The following is a 21,950-nucleotide window of genomic DNA, read 5'->3' on the forward strand; positions in this document are numbered from 1 at the left end:
CACTGAACTAATGTACTTGCTTTAACTAAAAAAGAAAATTTTATCTAATCAAAAAAGATATTTAATTGTGAAAGGAGATCAATGTTCTCCACCAATGAACTTCTACTCTTGAATTAATTAAAGACAAATGCATAATGTCAAATATTTGGCAAATTTACAAAAAGGCTGAACTTTTACTGTGGAGCAGTTTTTTAAAGGGAAGAAAAGGGATTCTAAAAAAGCCGACATGAATTAGAATTTAATTGCATTACTGATTAATGGTTTGTACGGAACAAAAGAGCAGTTTTATTATTAACATTGAATTAAAAGATAGTTGTACTACAACTAAGCTTTACTTTCCAACTCCCATTTTTTTTTCCTAAGAAAAATATTAATTCATCATAAATGGTGTCAAGCTGGTAAAAACTGAAGAGTAGCATTTCTGTTGGTTTAAGTTTGGAGCTATACAGAAACCTCCGGTCCTTGATATGGAAATATTAAGCAATGCCACAGTCAAAACATAAAATGCTTGGAAAGCCAAATATGTGAACAAAAATCTTTAACATTTCATGGAAACTGCAGTGCCTACCTGATAGTTTGCTGCATGAATCTGTCGGGATCCTGTGCAGTGAAAGTAGTCAAAGGGGACTCGGGCATCAACCCCTCCTCAAGCTTGATAAGTTTAGGGTTAGGGTCAAAGAAAGGACTCTCGTTGACATCCCTTACTCTGATGGAGACAGTGGCAGTGGACTGTCTGGGAGAGTGAATCCCTCTGGCCAGGGGAACTTCATTTTTTGCTTCCACTGTCAACAAATACAACCTGTTGGTTTCATAGTCAATGGGCTGGAAAACAGAGAGGAGCAGGGAAAACAAAAAGATAAAAGTTATCAGATTAGAATTTCATTTGTGTGATAGCAAGTACAAAGCAACCTACAAAATAGGATTTATTTTTTTTGATAGCCAAAAAATTTAACAGCCAAGAAATATGAACGGACAAAATATTTGCCACCATTTAAAACCCTTTGAAATCTGATGTAACATCGATACAAATGGAAATTTTGATACTTGACCAGGAAAGAATCTTAATGATTAAAGCAAAGTATCATATATGTATTGCTTAATACACAGATTTATTAGTATGTTTATAGGGTTTTATGTTTATTGAGTAACATGGGCAAAAGAAACTGGTATTAAGAGTTAAGTACGGCTCCATGGAGCATAGCTGCTTCACTCCAGCCTTTCCTTCACTGGTTAGTGCACACACCAACAGTCATGACTTTTTTTTTTTTTTTTCAAAGAGAGAACGTTGTCAGTTTGTGAAATCATTGAGTGGAAACTGTTATTAATGTTAACTTTTTGGAATGTACACTGGCAAGCTAACAGGGGAGCTAACATACGATTTTGACTTGTATGGAGATACTGTATATTCTCTGCTCAGTGGATGCATTTCATGTTTTTACCATCAACAGCATTCTATATCATTTCTGATAAAACATTAATATTTTTAAAAGTTCTCTTTTCCGTTTATATTTCAATCAGTTTTGTCATCAATGTGTGAGACTTTGGGCGATGCACGTTCCTGTGACGTAGGTAATTCTCGGCAGGCAGGTGTTTGACATTTATCTGTCCACCAAAACTCTCAATATTAGGACATCCATTCATAAGAAATATGAAAACATTAAGAATATGTTTAAAAGTCCCCTTTTCATTTATATTTCAATCTGTTTTCTCTTGATTGTGCGAGAGGGGAGGTAATTCTTGGCATACCAGCCTATTTCATTCATTTCATTTCTAGAGCTAGAGTGGTGATACATTTTTAAAAACCTCAGGATCTTCGCATCACAAGGGAAATTCAAAACACAGATTTTATATTATCCACAGATGCTATTAGCCCAAGGTTGGATTTATGGAGACACTATATTGTTAAAGTGGGATATTTATAATTGGAATTGGGACATTTTTTTGCAGCAAAACACAGTAACAAATTAGTAAAAATAAAAGAAGAATTTATAACTTTTTTTTTAAATTTTAAGTAAGAAGACAAATTTCGAGTGGTTTTACCAAAAAAAAAAAAAAAAGAAGTTAACTTGTAATTTTAAATTCTGGAGGTAGCATGCACTTCATGAATGCCTTTGGCAGAATTCAATGAGCCATTTTAATGTAGATCAGTTACACATACACACATATATATATATATATATATATATATATATATATATATTTTATTTCATTTTCATTTATTAATTCCAATTAAAAATTTTGCCAAAATTAAATGTTCACAGTTATAAATGCTTTTCACATTACTTGTATAATTTTACATATAATCAAAAAAAAGAAAAAGGAAAAAAAGAAAAAGTGATTGTTTAATTTTCTTCAGCTCAAATTCAAAATTTGCATTTGTTAAATGCAATATTCTTCAAATAAAATAATCAGTTCATCTCTAAATGGGGTGAAAGATAAAGACTTTGAAAATGTTGCATACCTTGACAACTGTTACCAGACCCTCATTAGTAGTTGGATCGGTGGGCACAGAGAACCTGCCGGTGGGGTCGCCCCCGGTGATTTTGTACACTGCATTCCATGCAGGAGTATTGGGCTGGTCCTTGTCAGTCACGCTGAGGTTGGCCACTATTACATTCACGGCATTCTCATCCACATCCCCAGAAAACTGCATGAATAAACAATAAATGTAAGGCGCAGAAAGCTGTTAGAGAGACCGCTCTGTGCCACGACTCACAAAGCACAACAGTGGCAATCAAGGGTAAACAGACAACTAGGTAACTTATCAGGTCACAGTGTTTAAATTCCCTGTGCTTCCCAGATAGCATCCCAGCAGCATTACAAATTTCTGTGATCTGTGAGGCCGGTAAGTGCCTCTTTTACTGAGGCAGACATCCCTGAAGTTGTATGCGTCAACATTTGAAGGAGGATATAACACTTTACACACGGCTGGCGACTTGTGTGTGCATATAGTTACAGAAGTGCAGGGACAGCAAAACCTGGCAAGCGAACAGTGCTGAAAATTTAGTGGATAGACTCAACAGCTGGATTAAACTGGGAACCTCAAGTCTGTAGACACTTAGATAGGAGATTGTTTCTTACCTTGTCTTGGACAAACTCCGGTGGGTTGTCATTTATGTCTGTGATTGAGATGACAGCCGTGGCTGTGTTGGACAAGCCATACATAGGGTTTCCTTCCATGTCAGTCGCCTTGATTATCAAAGTGTATTGAGGCACTTTCTAAAAAGAGAAGGTAAAATAATTAAGTTGGAGGACAATGATTCCACATTTACCAGTTTACCAATTACCTTTCAAAGTCAAAGTTTTTCAAATGACTTCATTAAAATTTTCATACATTTCTATCTCTAATAAGATGTTATTGAAATGTACATTTGCACTGTGTTTAACTATTTTATAAAGTTGAAACAAATGTAACTCGTCCAGCATCTTTAATTATGATAAATAAGTTTTTCTCATAATTTAACTTCATCCTAAGGGGCTAATTAGTGTTTGTGTGCGTGCATGAGACACATATTGAGCCACCATAAAGAGGACAAATGATTCTTTTCACATTAAAATCCGCTCAGGTGATGGACCAGTTGCTAGGTAATGAGAGCCAGGCAAATTACTTTCATGGTGGCGACTTGCAGACATAAAACGGTGGCCCCAGGGTGGAAGTGATTGAGCAGCCACCTCAGCCAGATTGCCCTCACAAGGATTCAACTACCAAGCTCCAGCTGTATACATCTTAGTATTTATTTCCTCAAACAGCCTTCAATTTAGCAGTCCCAATTTATAAAGAGTGCTACCTTTGCAGTATGAATAATGGAAAGAAAAAAATTTTTAAATAGATTTTTTTAGGGGAAAAAATAGGTAGGAAGAGAAACATTTGGTTGCTAAGTGACACATCTCACCTCCTTGTAAGTGTAGTAAGTGTGAAACAAGCAAGCCAACTTCAACTTCTCACTTAGGTGGCAATAAGCTAAATTTGCTGCAGCTAATTATTTCTGAGACACAGAATATTTAAAGTTAACCTTACAAGCTTTAAACATTCTGTCTGTTTAGGTCAATATAGAAATATATTTCTGTATTAAAGAGCAAAAAGCCAGTGGAGAAAAATTCTGTCTATGGGTAAATCAGGTCATACGATTTGTGTAAATAGAAATATTAATGACCACCCCCATCCCTCAAAAAAAAAAAAAAAAAGGGAAAACATGTAAATACCTCTCTGTCCAGGCCTGCAGCCACTGTAATGATGCCTCCAGTTTTGTTGTTGATCGTAAACATATTAGAGGATGGGCTCTCTGGGTTCTGGGACATGATCATGTATCGAAGCATTCCATTCGCTGTTTTGGGGTCGTCTTTGTCAACAGATGTTACAGTCATGACAAATGATCCTTTGAGACAAGAGTAAAAAATACCAATTAATGTCACATTAGTTTGTCAATCATAATCCAGTGATGATCTTTCTAAGCATAAAATAACAAGTAGCACAGATTGTTCTGCTGATATTATAGTAACACTGAATCTGGAAGCACAAACATCAATAAAGAAATAGAACTTTGCAAAAGCCTTACCTGGTTTGGAACCCTCTGGAACACTTCCATTCCAGATCTGGTGAGTGAACTCAGGTCGGTTGTCATTCATGTCAATAACGTTGATCACAATATCTATGGGGTTTTCCACTTGGTTGCCATTCAGGTCTACAGCATGAGCTCTCAACTGGAGGGGAAAATATAAGATTAAATAAATGTTGGTCGTTGAATGGTTCCAAAAAAAGAAATTTTTAAAAGTAAATATGATTATAATCAATGTAAAAATGAAATGTAAGATTATTTAATTGAAGGAATTTTAGGAATGTAAGACCCAGCATAAACCTGCAGACTATTGGACATTAAAATGTAAATGAAAAAATAAATGTTGGTTGTCGAATGGTTCAAAAGAAGAGTCTGCCAATGTGGTCTCCCTTTAGTGAATGGTTTTAAAACTGGATGCTGAGATCAACCAGTTTCTGCTGGTGCCGCCCTGTGCTGCTCTGAAAGCAGTGTAATTGCTCTCGATTATAATAGCTGCATATCTGCTGCAGAGTTCACAGCTGGGAGGAGAGGAGCCGGAAGAAGTTAAAATAGGGGGTTAGGCTACACATGACCCTTAAGCACAAAATACAGCGTGCAAGAGAACACATTTCACTAGTAAAAACAGTCTGGAATTATTTTATTTTTTTTAATATATACACACGGTTGAAATTCTCAAAGCCTTAATAAGATGCCGTGTCTGGCTTACATGGAAACTGTTAATGTGCTCTCGATCAAGAGGCTTGTTGACAGATAATTCTCCAGAAATGGGGTCGATGGTGAAGATTCCAGTCGGGGGTTGGTCAGCACCTGGACCCGTCACACTGTATCTCAGGGATCGGTTTTTATCATGATCTGAACGAATCTGTGGGAAGAAGAAAAAAAAAAGTTTAAGTTTCGGCACTTGGGTATCATTCCTATATACTCAAACTGTTCACTAATATAGTGTCTACTTATTTTGAATGTCAATATTCCATATCAAAAAATTGGAGGATTTTAAACGGATCGGATTGTCTGTTTGCAGCTCTTTTTCTTTTCTTTTTTTTTTTTTGAACAAACTTAAAGCTCATCTATTACTATATCTGTTTTAACCAGATCCAGTTTAAGAAGCACAGTTCCTTTTTAAACTGGTATAATTTTAACAAATAACGTAAACTTAAATTTGAGAAATGTAATTGCGGGAACAAAATAAACAAAAAAAAGGAAAACTTTTTGTAAAACCAAAGCATATTCATACTTTCCCAGACCTCAAAATTGATAGAAACAAACTCCTGTTTTTGACTGCATGCAAAGCTAGTTAAGATGGATTAAACTAAAAAAAGAATAACATCTAAACCAAAAGCTTTTTTACTAGTTCAATTTAAAATGTAACTGCAGTAAAGAAACATCAGGGATGTGCACAGACAGTCTGAACAAACACAAGTCCCATATAGGGGGAAAAGAAATTCCAATACATCAGATAGATGAAAGTTATTACATTTGCTATAATGGTCCCTGATGACTTCCATTCGATTCGTGTCTTTTTCTATAACAAATACAGTTTAAAGGCTACCTCTGTGAAACATTTTATTTAAATAGAATCATAAGGCCAAATGAGCTGGGTAACATTACAAGTCATATTTTTTAACAAAAATAAAATTCTGATTGGAAGTGGGACGTGTGGATAAGTTTGTTTTCTCCATTTTTGTATGTGTGTATTATAATGTGAAAATCATATGGTCAATATCTTCTTTTCCAGTCCTCCTGACTTTTAGTTAATCTCGTTAATCTTAACTCTTAATAATTTAAAAAGAAGAGATGATTCATCTTATGGCCATAGTCTGTGCTGGGGTTTCATTTTCAAGCCACGTGGATGTAGGGTAAAAGGACACTTTGCTATTATAAAAATATTGTAATTTACCTTGTAGAATAACTACTGCAATTTAAGAATATTTTATTCATGTTTGTAAGCGCACATAAACTTTAGTTGAACTAAAATGAAAATTTTACTGCTACAACTTCAAAACTTTTTTGGGGTATAACTGAATTAAGGTGTAGAATTTTCATTTTTAATCTCAAGTTAATGAAAATCGTATCTGGTACGTTTGCAACAGTAGCCTGTTTTATTAGATATAGTCACTTGGTGCAGAGGATATTTTGTCATAAAAGTACAAAGTGATGTGAACACAAAAAAAAAGTGTAACTTAATTTTAAAATTCAACTCAGTTTAGTTTAAAGGTTGGTTGTAAGACAATTTTCCACTCTCATATCAATCTAAAATTATTTTGTTGCTTTATTAAAGCAGAACAAAGTTTTTTCTCTAATGGTGTTTCCCGTACAGCATCTTTTGAAAACACCACTATCCTAAACACTGCTCGTACACACTAACAGTCACAGCATGCTGTCACTATTTGCCATTTTTTGCTGGTTTTCCCCACATTATAAACCTCTAAAAGTGTGCTATGGTTAGCTACAAGTGGTGCAGCAAGGGCCCTGATTTTGATGCTGATGGAATTACATTGGGCTGCCATACAGCTATTTGCCTTTATAGGTTACTGCCAGGGGGGAGATGGCATGAAAAATTCCAAGTTTGGTTTTTTCAGCCAGAGACAGTAGGGGGAGATGACAGATCCCTGAGTGGTCTCAAAAACACTTACATCACCATCACAGGGACTTGAGGGTTTGTTATACTCTCACAGCAGTGGGTGGCAGTGAGCTTGTCGCAGATATTTTTGATTTATGCCCAATATTGAAGCGTGGTCTGCACTGTTATTTCACGGCAAACGCAAGAGGGACAATCACGGATTAGCCGTCGGTCTAGATATGGCCAAGGTGGTGAGGAAGTGGGGGCAAGTTTGTGCGACAACGGATGGACATTAAGGCGAAAAAGAGCAGTGGATCCAGGTGGAAAAAGGGTCCTAGCATTCTCACGCACCCCGCTTTTCTAGCTGGTACCTCTTCACGAGTCGTTTTCTACGATGGTGATCATACAAACAAAACAAGCTGGTAAGGTACCAAACAGGAAACCTTTATAGTGTAGAGCGGATGTAGATTTTATCAATCAGATCCCTCCTGTCTGCGGCACTGTCTGCAGTCGCCTACAATTTTGGAGATGTGCGCCAGAGTGTCTGCGGAAGGGGCGGGGACACATTTGCACACTGGAAAAAAAAATCTAAATCTAGATAAGCCATTTTTTCTTAAAATAAGTGCACTTGTTCTTGAATTGAGGAGCTAAAAGAGACATTTTGCCAATGGAACAAGACAATTTAGATTTAAAATAAGAAAAAACAATCGCATTATCTTATTTCAAGTGCATATTATCTAATTATCTTATTTTAAGAGTAAAAATACTAATTCCATTGAGAAATTATTTTTATTTACGTACTCAAATCATAGGTAAATACACTTAATTTATGAAATTTTTGCTTATTTCTAGATCGTTTTTCAAGTGTATTCGTTGCAACACACACAGACGACCTGGTTTCTAAGTATAAATCAGCCTTTAGAAGAGGATACAATAAGGTAAAAATTTTACTTGGTGCCGTTTTATTCTTTAAAAAATATCAAATGCACTTTAAATTCATGCTTGCATTTAGTTTATTTTTCCCCTAAGTGGTCATATCTCTAGATGGTTCAGGACAGCTGCTCACTATCACATTGTACTTTGCCATTAGCAGATGTTGGCAGGGGGTGCAAGCTTCTGATATTTTGTGTCAATCACATCAAGCATAGTGAGGTTGTCAGAATCTTCAAAGACATGGCACCAAGGAGGAAGCTCTTTTAAAGCAGGAGAAAGAAAATGATGATGCTAAATGTCTTTGGGCAAAAGACAGACTGGGTCAAGTCTCTGGTCTTTGAACCAGTCAATGTCCCCCCCCCTGAAGTTTGTTTCCAATTTCGTTAAATTGACATTGCTGTTCTAAGGATGTTAAGGTAGCATTGGTACCCTCTGTTCTGTTGTTGCCAGTTTGATTGTTAGAGATACTCAGCTGTAGAGTGTTGAACATTATTAAAAATCTGCATATAGAGCATTGATTTAAAAGGCTTATATGAATATACAGATGCTGTTTAAGCTTTGCCTTTAATAAATCCCACTAGCAACACAGGAGTCTGTTCCCATGTGGCGCATAAGATGCACCTTTTCCTTTTTCCCAAATTGAGCGCCTGTCATCCCAAATGTCTTTGAAAGCAGGTGACAAGTGGAGATGAAATGCGTCACTACAGTGTAAAGAAGTTCTGTCATATTTGGACTTTCATTTCCATTTTATATGTCACCTGAGACCTTTTGTGCAAAGACCCTTGATCCATCCAGAAACAAATATACAATTTCCTCCTGTAATCAGCAACTGAATCACAGAAACTTTTACCTCATATAGCCAAAATAAGAAAAAGTGCATATGCCAATCTGAGAATTTTTCACTTTGTACAAATTTAAATTGTTTGAAAAAGGTTCCTGCATCCAAGTTGTCACAAGAATTAGTTGTTTAACAGCTAACACTCACTGAGGACTGAGTTGTTGAAGAGAAATTTTGCAACTCCCGTCCTTGAGAGGTAAAAAGTGCATTTCGTGTTCACCTGACAATTATATTTTTCAGCACTTCAGATTAAGAAGGCCAGAATGCACTACAGGCTGGTCAGTGTACCAGTGAGTAAACACTAGGGGAACACTGATTAAAGGTTCCTGGCAGGTCACAATTCCCAGTCTTTAAAAAGCCTGACATGTTGATTTTGAATGATACAGATTTCTTTTTACAACCAACAGTGTCAGCTGTTATAAGATCATAAGATATTTCAATCTTATCTTATTTCTATCTTAGAGAAAAAACAAAAACAAAAAAATAATCACTGCCAGCGAAAATTAAAACCTACTGAAATAACTGCTCTCAAATCTACATTAAAGTGTGAGGCATTTACAGTGGTTGTTTTTTTTTTTTATCTTTACAGAGGTGGATCAGATTGGTGGAAAAGATCAGTTTCACATTTAAGTATCGGCCGGTCACCAAAATTTAGAAAACTTTCCAATTGAAGGGCTGGCCAATAAATCGGCATTCTAATAAATACTGCAATCAAAAAGGTGATAAAGCTTCAGAAATATGTTGCAAGCGTTGATCTATGGAATCTGCAAATAAAATGTGTACTAATGTACTGATATATATATATATATATAGATATACCGGTGATTGTGTGCATGCATTCGGTAAAGTCAAATACATTACCCGGACAAGCTCCTGTGGGAATGGGCCTCTGGAGTTCTCAGGCACATTGATTGGAGGGATGACCCAGTCTCTTTTTCTCCGTTTCAGTGTGCTGTCTGCATTTTGCGATGGAAACAGTATTTCCTTTAAATTTTTGGACATGCCTGAAGGGACAGCGAGTTCCTGGACCTGCAAAAAGCAAATGATTTAATGATCATAGTAATGCAGTGAAGTGCGAGTAGAGGTGTTTTAAACGCCAAGGAGGAATAGCTAGGGGGTTAGTAGTATCTATCTCTGGGTTGGTTTGCAACAGACATACAGCTGAAGAATATTTTCACACCTGACAAAAGAATTCCTGAATACTTTGTTAATTCAGTAACTTGGTTACCCAGATGGATCATATGTATTTTTCAGCTTTAGTTCTACACATTATTCATCTGAAATGCTTCAGTTAAAACTGTGCAGGAAAACGATTGACAATCAGCAGAACTTTACGAGTTGATTGGATGAGGTGACACTTAAACGGCAACTACCCAAGATTGGTTTAACCAATCATGGTACTAAATCAAATGGCAGCGGATGGCATGCGAAAGCACACAACTTGTGCTTTTACCTCTTTTGGGTTCTCTTTCATAGATGAAATAGCACTTTCTGACAAACCATAAGCGATAGCTTGGTCTGTCGCGAAAGGTCGAAAGGGGAGCAGTAAGAATTGGATATACAATAGCTGTTATGTGAACGAATAAATAGCATGACAACTCAGCTTGCATGCAACATTAGTGATCCAGTAGCTAATGTTACTTCTTGCACCACAATTTTTGTAGCCTGTACACTAACTGAACAACGCCTTCTTGCACACAGACATATTCACATGTAGATATGGGTTATGGATGTTAAATCTTAATATACATCTTAAATTAAATTTTATTGAAAAAAAAACTTAAGTGTAAATCATAACCGAAGACCTAAATCTTAGTAGATAAGATAACTGACCACATCTCTTTATCATTTCAACTCAAGGCCACAGTCCCAAATCAGAAGCCTGTTAATGGGAACAGGAGGAATCCTGTGTAGTAGAAGCCAGTCCACTTCCCCCTACTCATGCACTTTCCTATGCATTGGGGTGTGGTCATGAGTCGAGATGAGTGGGTGTAGTTAATTATCATATCTCCTAAAGATTTAAGTGGGTCTTAACAGAACACAACAGAAACAAGTCTTTTAAATAACATGTTCTTTACATGTGAGAAGAGCTTGCTTTTTACCATCTCAGGTGCAAACTCTGATGGACTGCCATTGATGCCAGTGATGCTTATGACAGCAGTGGCTGTGTTGGACAGGCCGTACATAGGGTTTCCTTCCATGTCAGTCACTTTGATGATCAAAGTGTACTGAGGCACTTTCTAAAAAAAAAAAAAAAAGAAAAAGAAAAGAAAAAAGAAGAAATAATGAGATAATTGAAGAGTCAATGCATAATAATTCCAAAAGAATCTGTACCTAAAACTTTATAAAGACATGATTTTCACATTACCTCACTAAAATGTTATTCTGCTTCACAGCCAGCACTTATGAGATAATACTACATTGTACATTTGCACTTTGTTAATCATTTCTACAAAAAATATGACTAGTCTAACAACCTGTTTGTCATAAATTACAAGTTTTTCACATGAATTTAACTTGATCTTAAGGGGCTAATCAGTGATTATGTGCGTGCATGAGACACGCATATTGAATCACCATGAAGGGGACAAATGATTCTTTTCACATTAAAAACCGCTCAGGTGATGGACCAGTTGCTAGGTAATGAGAGCCAGGCAAATTACTTTCATGGTGGCGACTTGCAGACATAAAACGGTGGCCCCAGGGTGGAAGTGATTGAGCAGCCACCTCAGCCAGATTGCCCTCACAAGGATTCAACTACCAAGCTCCAGCTGTATACATCTTAGTATTTATTTCCTCAAACAGCCTTCAATTTAGCAATCCCAATTTATAAAGAGTGCTAACCTTCGCGGCATAAATACTGAAAAGAGAGAAAACAATAAAATGTTATTTTTTGAAAAAAAAAGAAAAGAAGCAGAATTGGTGCGAAGAGAAACATTTAGCTGATTAGTAATGCATGGTGCCTCCTAAGAGTAATGAGTGCAAAACAAGCAAGCCAACTTCTACTTCTCACTTAGGTGGCAATAAGCTAAATTTGCTGCGGCTCATTATTTCTGAGACACTTGGAATATTAACAGTTAAACTTCCAAGTCCCCGTTTAAAAACTCAGCCCATTTAGGCAAATATAGAAACACGTTTCTGTATTAAACAGCAAAAAACCAGAGGAGAAAAATATTGTCTATGGGTAAATCAGGTCATACAACTTGAAAAAAAAATACAATGTCACCCCTCGAAAAAATTTATATATATATTTATATGTATGTAAATACCTCTCTGTCCAGGCCTGCAGCCACTGTAATGATTTCTCCGTTGTTGTTGTTGATCGTAAACATATTAGAGGATGGGCTCTCTGGGTTCTGGGACATGATCATGTATCGAAACATTCCATTTGACGTTTTGGGGTCGTCTTTGTCAATAGATGTTACAGTCATGACAAATGTTCCTTTGAGACAGATCAAAAAATTATATATTAATGCCACATTCTTTTGTCAATCAAAATCCAGTGATCATCTTTCTAAGCATAAAATGACAAGTAGCACAGATTGTTCTGCTAATATTATAGTAAGACTGAATCTGGAAGCACAAACATCCATAAATAAATAGAACTTTGCAAAAGCCTTACCTGGTTTGGAACCCTCTGGAACACTTCCATTCCAGATCTGGTGAGTGAACTCAGGTCGGTTGTCATTCATGTCAATAACGTTGATCACAATATCTATGGGGTTTTCCACTTGGTTGCCATTCAGGTCTACTGCATGAGCTCTCAACTGGAGGGAAAAAAAAAAAAGATTAAATAAATGTTGGTTGTTGAATGGTTCCAAAAAAAGAATTTTTTTAAAAATAAATATGATTAAAGAAAAATTATGATGGAAAACAACATAAAACATTCATCAAATAATGAAAAAAGGATTAAATAGCTTTTTAATTTTAAAAGTATTATTTAATTGAAGGAAATTTAAAAAATTTTGAGACCCAGCATAAACCTGCAGACTACTGGATATCAACTCTTCATGCAGAAATATGCAATTTAAAATTAAATGGATTAGTTTCTTGAAGAAATAAAACCTTTTCAGAACATCTTTTTAATAAACCTTTATAGCGATGAGTAAATTTGTAAGAAATAACTTCAAATTGCTGAAAAATAAATTTTTTAACCAGACATAAGGAATAACAGAAGGGGTCTTTTGTTATTCCATCTGCTCTGCATTCACATGGCATAAGATTATATATATATACAGAAACCCTGTGTTCACCTCTCTGGCATATGTGCAACTATCTATACACAGAAAATCAAGAAAACAATTTCCCTTCATTATGTAACATCAGTCTTTTTATGTTCTTAAAAAAGGGCTTGAAAAGAAAATAAACTGTCTAAACTGGATAAGTATTCAAGAAACTACGTACATTTAGTTAAAGGAGACTAAGCAGAACATGGGAAAAAGGTCCTGGTAAATACAGCTGAAGGTCATGTTAAGCATCTGACAAAGTCATAATCCTTTAAATTCTCAGACGGATAAGAAAGATTTCCCTGAAAGTCTGTTTTTTATCGAGTCTGAGGAGATTGTTTAGGCTACACATGACCTCTGAGCACATGCCAACTAGCTGGAATGTACTGGGTGCAAGAGAACACAATTCTTTAGCCAAAGCAGTTAACAGACATTTTTTTGGGTTAAATTCAAATTCTTCTAGCTTTATAAAAACGCAGTGTCTGACTTACATGATAACTGGAAATGTGCTCTCGATCAAGACCCTTGTTGACGAATAATACTCCAGAAATGGGGTCAATGGTGAAGATTCCAGTAGGGGGCTGGTCAGCACCTGAACCCGTCACAGTATACCTCAGGGGTCGGTTTTTATCAAAATCTGAATGAATCTGTGGGGAGGGGGGAGAAAAAGACTTCAGCATATCGTTTTTACACATTGTAAATGTCAGAATTCCACATCTAGGAAAACTGTTTCTCCCTCAATCTTAAAAATGTAGCTGCAGTTAAACAAGAACAAGTTCCTGCATAGCAGGGAAGTTGTTGTATTTGGACTTTAATTCCCATTTTCCATGTAAGCTGAGACCTGTGGCTGTATCATTGTCCGTGCAACGTACCGTTTCCTTCTCTCACAACCAGCAACTGAAGCTGAGAAACATACACTCCATAAAGCCAGATTATAATTAAAGAAAAATACACATGGCAATCTCTGAATTTTGCACTTTAAATGTAAATTTCAGCTGGTTGAAAAGGTTTCTGCTGTCCAAAGAGTTGTTTGTGCAATAGCTAACATAAAGGACTGTATTATTGCTAAGTAATTGGGTTGCACCTTTTCCTGGGACTTCAGATTCTTAGCGGTCACCCAACAATTATTTTCATCGCTTCAGACAACAAAAGCTTCTAAAAAACACCATGCTGCACTACCACAGTTCTGCTCTGTGAAATTTAAAGTTTAAAAAAAATGTCAGAAAAAAGCTGGAACTTGCAACTCACAAAATCATCGTATCAAGAAAAACAAAGGGAGTAGACTGTTTCAAAGCTGATAGACTGGTGATTGTGTGCATGCATCCGGTGGAGTCAAATACATTACCCGGGCGAGCTCCTGTGGGAATGGGCCTCTGGAGTTCTCAGGCACATTGATTGGAGGGATGGCCCACTCTCGTTTGCTGCGTTTCAGCGTGCCGTCTGCATTTTGTGATGGAAACACTATTTCCTTTAACCTTTTGGCCATGCCTGAAGGGACGGCGAGTTCCTGGACCTGCCAAAAGGAAATGATTTAATGATCATAGTAATGTAGTGAAGTGTGAGTAAAGATGTTTTAAACACCACAGAGGAATAACTGAGGTTGGTAGTGTCTATCTACCAGTTGTTTTGCAGTAGACATAAATAGCTCAACAACAATTTCACACTTGACCAAAGAATTCCTAAAGACTTTGGTAATCCAATGACTAATGTCACTTCTAACACCACAATGTTTGTGGTCTGTACACTGACTGCATTACACCTTACAGTATATACACAATTAGCAGTGTGTCAATAGATATCAGGAGCACTGTCTCTATTAAGCAAATTTTCATAATTCTGACCTTCTTGAACTTTCAACTTCTGCCATGGAACATGCTGGATTTTGAAATATTTAGAGACTTTGAAAATCTCAGAGTTGAGACTAGGGTCTACATTATTTGGGGCAGAGTTTCTAGAATTAGGGATGCAATAAATTTAATTTGCAGATATCACCAGACAAACGGAAATGTTTGTTGCTTTGTTAGTGTGTCATATTGTTAAATAAAACAGAGTGCTAATATTCACAAGCACTTAATAGTTGATTTAAAGATTATTTAAATTAAGATAACATTTTTACTTAAAATTTGAGATACTAATACTAAAAATAACAGTAAAATCAACATATTTTTTAATAGAGAATTACAGCAAGAAAAGTAATGACCATAATAAAATCATTATAAAAGTAGTTTTGATCATTTAAAATGTTTCAACTAAATTATATGTATATTTTTAATGCTTGGAACTAAATACGGAAAAATAAATTGATATTGGCCTAAAAGTGCTTTTACTTGTCTTAACGCATGTTGGCAAACAAGTCAGCAAATTTGAAAGGTTTTTGAACTTTGAACAGATACAGTGATGTTTGCTAATGCTTAATTTATGCTTGGCATGGATAAAAATACCCCATTTGAGCCTTTCCGCATGGCGTCGCACAAAGAGATTTTCCATCCTGCAGACCTTGGAAAATCTGTAACCACGTAGACATCTTCGTTTGAAAAACATGGTGGACAAGCAACAGCTCCCTCTGGCGGGTGTTTGTATACAAACATTAAGATCTTGTGATTTAGCCCATAAATATCATCGTAGTCAACAAATTATTAAATAAATCTTCAAAAGATATTACTCACCCTACTTTTGCATGTAATATGGTGTTGTAAGTTTGCGGTTTGTGCTTTACACAACTTCATGGGGTTGGCGGGAATATCAGGTATAGGAGGCAAAGCTGCACCAAGTATAAAAGCTGCACTCATTTTGTCTACCCATCTCATTTCCATGTGGAACCTTACATGCCTTTCCTATTTCTGACTATAAATGTGAATGGATTAGCTAGCCACCATCTTGGCTACTGTTTCACTATCATCCAATCATTGGTATATTAGAAGTTTTTGCAGGAAATAGTCTCTCATTGCCACGGTTTGAGACATTGCAGATAAAGCCAATACGTTTTTGAAACATCTGTGGCTGTAGGTGCCTATGTATCCCTATTTGTAGTTTTATTTCAGTTCTAGGTAGATATAAATAGGGAATAAATACATGGGGAGAATCTTACGTACAGCTAGAATGCGTTCATACCAAAAGCGTTTTGGGCATCAAGGTTCGGTTTAAATGCAAAGTGGTTGACGATGTAAAGGGCCATCAAGAGGTCCTGTGGCATGATTTGAGCATTAAAAGCAGAAGCACTACCAGTGTTGGGAGCTGTGCATTTGTTTTATGTCACAGCATACAAAGTGATAAATGCCACCTATGAACGGCAATGGGAAACCCCCGGCCTGAGGTTTCATTGGAGACTACCCACACTTTCAAAAGGTAGGCAAGTGGGGGGCATGCCCTGATCATACACCCCTTGGGTGTATGATCCCTCTTTTAAATACTGTTACGGCAAACATGATGTTTTGAGGTTTACTTTCCCTTTTAAAGTGATGTTAAAATATCCCCCATCATCAAAACAAGTGAAGCCAAGCCAGTCTCTCGCTTGTGTCAGCCTTAGTATAAGAGACGGGTAAAGAAAAAAGAACAGAGCAGCTCAACGCTCGTGACGGCCATCAGGAGCATCAAGCATCCAAAGCATCAAAGCTCTTTATGTGCATCTACTTCAGTGTGGACTATTGTCCAAGTTGAAGTGTTGGGTGCCTTTTTGACACTCAAAACACATTCCGTGTGAATGTACCATTATGAATACTAATAATGCTTTACAGCAACTGTATCTCAGATATGGTGTGTCCTGTGCTCTTTAAATGAATGACTGCTTACTTCAGCTACGGTAGAAAACCTTTTAATGCTATTAATTATAGTTACATAAAAACACTTGGAATTAGTTAAAGTTAGTAATGGCAATGGACAGTTTTGCAAAAACTGAAGATCAGAAACTGGCTAGAAAACTCACTGGTGCAAGTGTTGGTGTTTACTAACATTTGTTGTGCAGTTTGATGTAGAGTGTAAGCTAATTAGCATACATATTTTATGCTATGTAGGTAAAAGAAATGAATCCCACTTCACAAACCAAGGGCTTGTATTTCAAGACTAAAACCACAAATTCGGCTTGGATGAAAAGAAATCCTGACCTTAGTGCAAAGACTGACACTGGCCCTTTCTGGAAAGGTTAATAAGAAAGAAACTATAAAACAAACAGGCTTCCAGTTTAAATGTTATTCAATGCCTATTTCAACCCTCGTCTAATCAGACGAGACCATCTGTTCTGGTTGTCTTTGAAGCTTTAAATTCAAAGAGTACATATGTGTGGGTATGCCTTGAAACTAGAAATTGCTTCTGTAGCCTCAGTCCTGCAATACCGGATTGTTTTAAATGGCAGAGCTCTTCTTTATGCGCTGATAAAACACACCCACACAGATATACCGGCTTCCATAATGGATCTGCCATCCTCCCTCAGCAGTAATGAAAAAGATTTGAAACAAAGGAGGGTGGTACCTGAGAGCCAGACACTATGCACGCACATGGCTCAAATTGCCTATACTATTCCAGAGTCTAAGGCTGAAGTACTGCCAGAGACTGTTAAAACACCCTCGAATTGAATAAAATCGCAAGGAAAACAGAAAAGAACTTCATATGAAAAGTCTGTCAATGTTATTAAATAAAATATAAGATTTTTTTCTTCAAGCTGCCACTCCCTTTCAGCAGCCTTACTTAGAAGTCTCTGTTGATATCTGAACACTGACGGCTTGTTAGGTAGTCAAGTATTCCAAACTACAATGTAGCGCCTCGTGCAAACACAGAAATTAATTACCACTTTTTCACCTTATAACATGACTCACATCCCACACTCCCCCTCCTCCAACATCTGGGGAGATGTCACAGAGCTTTCACTAATCATGTTTGAAATCCGATTATACTGCTTTCACACACTGAAAATGCAGAGAAGGCATGAGGACAGATAGCGAAGGAGCATGCCTCAGAAATATCTATTACCCTATTAAATTGGCTTCGAGTGAGACCAGTAATTATTTGGAACTTGCATCTGGAATGATGAATGGCATGGTGGATGTGTTCAGCCCAACACAGAGCAGATCCATCTCTGGTGCACTGGAGGTCTGTACCCATCCACACTTAGCCCCTGTTTACCATCTCCAGATTAAAAGTCTACTTCAGAGTCCCAGAGAGTGTTGGGCTGAGTGATGGCCTGAGTGTTTGTGAGTGTGTTGGAAGGATTATGTGTGCGTAGTTGCCCTTTTGGAAAGAGGGAAAAAAAAAAAAAAAAAAGATCCATCTTCCATTTCCCAACACTGTTTTCTCAAAGTGTGGTAGAACTGAAGTGATGGAGAAAGAGGGCAAGAAGGAATGTAGTAATATTATGAGGATATTATTCGGTTGCGACTGATTAAAATGTTTCCCTCAGGCTGGTACATTAAGTGCGCAGTTAAAAAAAAATGAAATTGCTGATGTGATTAAAAGTTTTGTTATGATTTATGACAATAACAGAGCTTGGAGGGGGGGGGGGGGGGGGGGGGGGGGTTATCGATGAGACACATGGAAAAGTTGTTCCCTAATCTCATTTTGAAGCTGAGAAAATTCAAAGCTTTAGACATCCAAGTGAGTTAATAATTATGTCTACATGTAACAACCAATCTCTAAAATAGTTGACTTGCATTAAAGTAGTAAGTACATGTATAAATGTTCCAGAAAGCTTATGAGGATGAGCCAAATTTCTCTCAATTTGATTCTAATTTGTCTGCAAGATAATAAAAATTCCCTCATGATAGTATAGATCAAAACAGAACTCCAGTAAATTCTTCAGTTAACAGGCCCACAATACAAGGACAAATGCTTGGGTGCATACTCATATCTGAATTCCATTATTTTGTGTGGGATAGAGCCTTTATCAAACTGACATGGAGCATATTTTTTGTTTGTAGTCCTTAGAAAAAAAGTAAACAAGAATTCAATTAAATCAGAATAAACAGGTTTAGACTTTAAAGAAAACCAGCACTTGTTATCAGCCAAAAGTTGACCGGTGTGTTGTAGTGTTGCCGCCCACGCTGTTCATTCTTAGGCGCAGCTTCATTGGTATTTGCAAGTGATGCCAGAGCAGAGGCATGTTAGTGCAGAGACGTGAATCGATTGATCGGTCGGGGATTATTTACACAGTTTAATGGGGACAAAGATGCAGAATGCACCTTTTGTGGTTCTGTTTGCAAAGTCTAAATGAACTCCATCAGTTCAGGCACAAAGTCAAAGTCTCTGCTGTGCTCCGAGGTCAAAGATGTGTTGATAGAAAAGCGGAGGGCATTACACAAAACATGTACAACATAGTAGAAAAGGAATTGTAATGTTTTTTTGTTTTGTTTTTACTACGTGTATTTGGAAAAAAATGTTTAGCTTTTTGTGTTATGGAAATAACTTGCTGATACGAGAGAAAATATTTCTTTAAGAAAAGGACTGCTTAATAAATGAACATTCAATCGATAAAATCTAAAAAAAACTAAAATCTTAACCATCAAATACTAGTTAAGATTCTTAGTCATCCAGGAGACCAATTGAAATTTGGTTTTGTATTTTATCCTTCATCCAAAGAGCTTTCTTAATTGCAAGCTAGTAAGAGAAAACCAGGCTTCTAAACTTTTTTGGGGATGGTTATTGTTTAATAGTTAGGTTTGTATGGAACTGCACATTACACACAAACCTAAATGTGTGGTACTTCTCTCTCACTGGCATTGAATTAAGAAAGTCCTTCTAATGAAGGAAAAAATGTTTAACTACAAAAACTAGGTCCAGTTTTTGCAGCCTGAACATGTTTAGATTTTTGCTGAACAGGCTGGTGTAATGGAAACCCTTTTTCTCGTTTTATTTTTGCATCAATGCAAATTTGGCACCAACATTTCCTGTGATTATTTCTTGGAAATCGCGGAAAAAAAAAAAATCCACATTTTAAAGTAATTTAACAGGCTGAAATAAAAAGCACATTGGACTTTGTAAAAGCCAGATTAGTGCATTTGGGATTGTTCATTAAGAAAACACAAGGCCAGTAATTTAAGACCTAACAACAATAATTACCAACTTATGCAAATACATTCCTACTCTTGTCCCTTTAGAAAGTGTAAGAATACCTTAATACTCCAATGAAAACAGCCTGGCTGTATTCTTTTCTTTTCTAATTCTATTCTATGCACCATCATTTAATGAGGGTAAATGTCTGGGAGCAGAGCAGCCCTTTAGCTTATAGGCTTCAGCTCACAGAAACATGACATTAGCTCTGCTTTTTTTCTTTTTGGTCAAATTCCACACATCTTCTGCCAAATCCAATTCGGACACATGAAATGCATGGTCATACAAACCATTAAATTAGAAGATTTCTCCAGCTCACACAGATGCATCCAATATTCCACTGCTTCAAAAAAAAAAAAGTGTTCCCTCCTCCGGAAGAAGAAGCTGTGACCTCAGAGTTAAACTTCACCTAAAGCTTTTCTGCATCAGATCTTACCCTCCACTGACCATGCCAGTATAACATTTGTGCTGCTGCTAAATTGACACATTCAGTTCTAATTAAGCAAGCATCCATCCTGTCTCATGGAACACCTGCTGCAATTCAGAGAAGCAGTCATCTGTGAATGTACAGCAGGCATAAAATGCATTATTTATCTGCTGAAAGGGCAGAGATGATCGTTTTGCATTTCATGAGCATTAATACTAGACACAAATATAAACACGTAAGCATTACAGAGAAGCTTAAGATTATTCACCTGTGTGGGAGGCATCATCTTGACTTGTGTCACCCATTGCTGCTGAGTGGTTGTGTCCACAGCCTTGATCAGCAAGGGCGATGCAGGGGCTTGAGTGCGCTGAAGAGTCCTTGCAGCATAAACTACACCATCGTTTTCTATCCGATAGTCAGATGGATTGCTGCATTCAAACCGCACCAGACCACCTCGGCCACAGCTGACAAATTTCACTGCAAGAGAAAGTGGCAGAAGGATTTTGGTTTAAAATTACACAAACTGAGGAAAAAGCTGGGAATGTAGACTAAAGAACTGAAAGACTCCGAGAGACAGAAAGCCCACAAAGGTTTTCTGATTCTTCTTCTTGCTTATACATTATTCACTTCAAGCTGTTGCCCAAAGGCACAGCTCCAAACAGAGAAAGTGTATGAAAAAAGGAAGAGGAGCAACTTCAACTAAAACAGAAAGTACTCCTTATGGGCTTTTAAATGTATATGAGAAAGTCAATATAATACACTTAAAATGTGATGTTGAAAACGCCGAATTCCTTGCAGTTTTAAACGCTGCAAAGAAAGAACATAGTTTGAATGTTACGACACGTTAAATGCTTAAAAGATAGTTTTTTTTTTCTTTGCTTCAGCAAAGGCCATTCCATGCTAGTTTTGTCCCCCATGACATGCAGGGATGTTTTCTGCAGATGACAACAGTCCTTGTCTCCTTGAGATACGAGATTGGAGTTTGATGTTTATTTCATAAGAGCGCACAGAAATCCAAAACTCGGGGAGCGTACATCCCGACGCGGCAGACAGGTGGCTCGTGTCCCACAGGTGCCACAGCAGCAGGGGTACAACATCGTTTTATGTTACGGCTGATTGACAGTGCAACACAAGCTGTGTATCTCCTGCATATGCGTACAGCATCAATCGCACATAAACACCTCAGCAGCAAAGGGCTTCATTGCAACTTACAATATATAATTAATGTGAAGCTACAATGAAGTGGTTATGAATTAATAAAGCAAATGTGAAACTAGTTAAAAAATAAAATATAAAAAAAAGCTGTGAATAAGAGCAGTTTGTCTGCTTTGAGCCAATACCTTTGGGACATGCTGATGTCTAGAGAGTATCATCT

At 36.9% G+C, this 21,950-nt stretch overlaps 1 protein-coding gene across 2 annotated transcripts in view; it reads right to left on the reverse strand.

The window, feature by feature from the left end:
• cdh2 (cadherin 2, type 1, N-cadherin (neuronal)) overlaps positions 1-21,950 on the reverse strand; it is a 90,743-nt gene that overhangs the window by 17,402 nt on the left and 51,391 nt on the right. Inside the window, exons 3-15 of one of the 2 annotated variants that reach the window (XM_038303730.1) lie at positions 20,844-21,052; positions 14,459-14,626; positions 13,605-13,760; positions 12,510-12,654; positions 12,157-12,329; positions 10,990-11,127; positions 9,749-9,916; positions 5,263-5,418; positions 4,557-4,701; positions 4,204-4,376; positions 3,082-3,219; positions 2,462-2,647; positions 569-822 (exon numbers count right to left, since the gene is read on the reverse strand). In XM_038303730.1, coding sequence (XP_038159658.1) covers positions 569-822; positions 2,462-2,647; positions 3,082-3,219; positions 4,204-4,376; positions 4,557-4,701; positions 5,263-5,418; positions 9,749-9,916; positions 10,990-11,127; positions 12,157-12,329; positions 12,510-12,654; positions 13,605-13,760; positions 14,459-14,626; positions 20,844-21,052 — 2,209 coding nt within the window. The remainder of the gene's footprint in view (positions 1-568; positions 823-2,461; positions 2,648-3,081; positions 3,220-4,203; positions 4,377-4,556; positions 4,702-5,262; positions 5,419-9,748; positions 9,917-10,989; positions 11,128-12,156; positions 12,330-12,509; positions 12,655-13,604; positions 13,761-14,458; positions 14,627-20,843; positions 21,053-21,950) is intronic. The other variant, XM_038303731.1, reaches the window with a different exon arrangement.

The sequence above is a fragment of the Cyprinodon tularosa genome, unplaced genomic scaffold (assembly GCF_016077235.1).
Source record: "Cyprinodon tularosa strain WSP-4 unplaced genomic scaffold, ASM1607723v1 ctg52, whole genome shotgun sequence".
Lineage (NCBI taxonomy): Eukaryota > Metazoa > Chordata > Actinopteri > Cyprinodontiformes > Cyprinodontidae > Cyprinodon > Cyprinodon tularosa.